At 39.6% G+C, this 1,496-nt stretch overlaps 1 protein-coding gene across 2 annotated transcripts in view; it reads left to right on the forward strand.

Moving 5' to 3' along the window:
* Nucleotides 1-696: 696 nt before the first annotated feature.
* Nucleotides 697-1,496, forward strand: part of ccndbp1 (cyclin D-type binding-protein 1) — a 13,884-nt gene continuing 13,084 nt past the window's right edge. Inside the window, exons 1-2 of one of the 2 annotated variants that reach the window (XM_048233836.1) lie at nucleotides 697-879; nucleotides 1,430-1,489. In XM_048233836.1, coding sequence (XP_048089793.1) covers nucleotides 792-879; nucleotides 1,430-1,489 — 148 coding nt within the window. In that variant the 5' untranslated portion in view covers nucleotides 697-791. The remainder of the gene's footprint in view (nucleotides 880-1,429; nucleotides 1,490-1,496) is intronic. The other variant, XM_048233835.1, reaches the window with a different exon arrangement.

Below are 1,496 nucleotides of genomic sequence, written 5' to 3' on the forward strand. Positions count from 1 at the left end.
AGTCACAGCTCTCATCTTTCAAGATCCAAAAAATCACCTACAGGAGATGAAATTAAACATCTCTGTCTTAACACACAGTCGTAACAGTTGGGCAGTTGAGTTTGCGTAGCCTAAATTACTATTTGGGTTAATCCGTGTCAAAATCAGACTCAGAATCAAGAAAAAAGATTGCCGTACCGTCTCAAATTTTGCTCAGAGATTGTCTACATGTTTAGATCTCAAAACTAGCAATGTAAAATATTTTTGTTGAGTTCCAATGTTTTCTTTCCCTTGTTTTTTTTTTTTTTAGATAAGTTCTCAGTATGACTTGCCCATTACAAGTTTACTGTATGCTCATTGTTTTACACAAAGCCCTCGAAGTGCAAAGACAGTGATATTGAGGGTATTATAAAGCCGTTGTTTTTGTACCCACATGGCATCAATCAGTATTTTGTCAGAAAACACAATGCCTCGGCTCATTAATAATGTTGTGCCAATAGTTCTCCACAGCATTATGAACATGAAGATGATGAACCCATTTGCTATTTAGAGCTTTTCTGTTCCACGAAAACGCAATAATTCTTTCTTTTGTTTCTTTTTAAAATAGTACAATTGTAACTTCTCACAAATATATTTCCAATTCAACCGCATGTCGAGTTATGTTTAGGCTTTAGCCTACTACAGTAAACAGCCTAGGCCTACTGGTTTTCCTAAACTCCGATAGGCGGCGATGTTACGCTTGGTGACACTTGTCCTGTCAGGGAAGTCAACGCAACGAAGAAGAAGCAGCTGCAGTCCATGTTGATGTCAACATGAGTGCTGACAACTCGTGTTCAGACATATTACTTCCTTTACGAAACCTTTGTAACTCTGTTAAGTGCATACGAGACCGGGTAAAAGGTAAGACTAACACGTCAGTTGATTTCTGTTGATTTTCCTAATCCTGGCAGTCATAAATTAGGTGAAATGCTAACACCTAGCTAGTTAGCGTTAGCTTCACAAGGCTAGATTAGCTTGTCTGTCTGTCTGTCTGTCAAGTTGTAGTGTTAGGTAGCTGATAATCCGTGAATGGTAGAGTTTTTACTGTACATTAAAGTATCAGATACCCTCTGGTCTGCGTATAATGTTGGGAAGATGCTCAGTCAAACCACAACAGTTACATACTGCAAAATCTAGCCTTGCAGTTAATGAAACCCATTGAAACTGTGTATTTGCTTCAAGACTATTGGAAAGTCACAGAATCGTCGAATGCATACTACTAACTTCCTGAAGAGCCAAGTAAAACGAGGAGACTTCTGAACATAGTGTACCGGTGTTTAGACTGCTGTTTTGCTAGACAGGTCAGTCCTCAAATGCCAATCTCTCTCTCTCTCTCTCTCTCTCTCTCTCTCTCTCTCTCTCTCTCTCTCTCTCTCTCTCTCTCTCTCTCTCCCTCTCTCATGTTTTACAGATGGGGAATCCAGCGAGTGCAGTAGTGAGTTCAACATTAGTACGTTCTGGAACACTCTGAGTTGAGT

This window comes from Alosa alosa, chromosome 22, assembly GCF_017589495.1.
Source record: "Alosa alosa isolate M-15738 ecotype Scorff River chromosome 22, AALO_Geno_1.1, whole genome shotgun sequence".
Lineage (NCBI taxonomy): Eukaryota > Metazoa > Chordata > Actinopteri > Clupeiformes > Clupeidae > Alosa > Alosa alosa.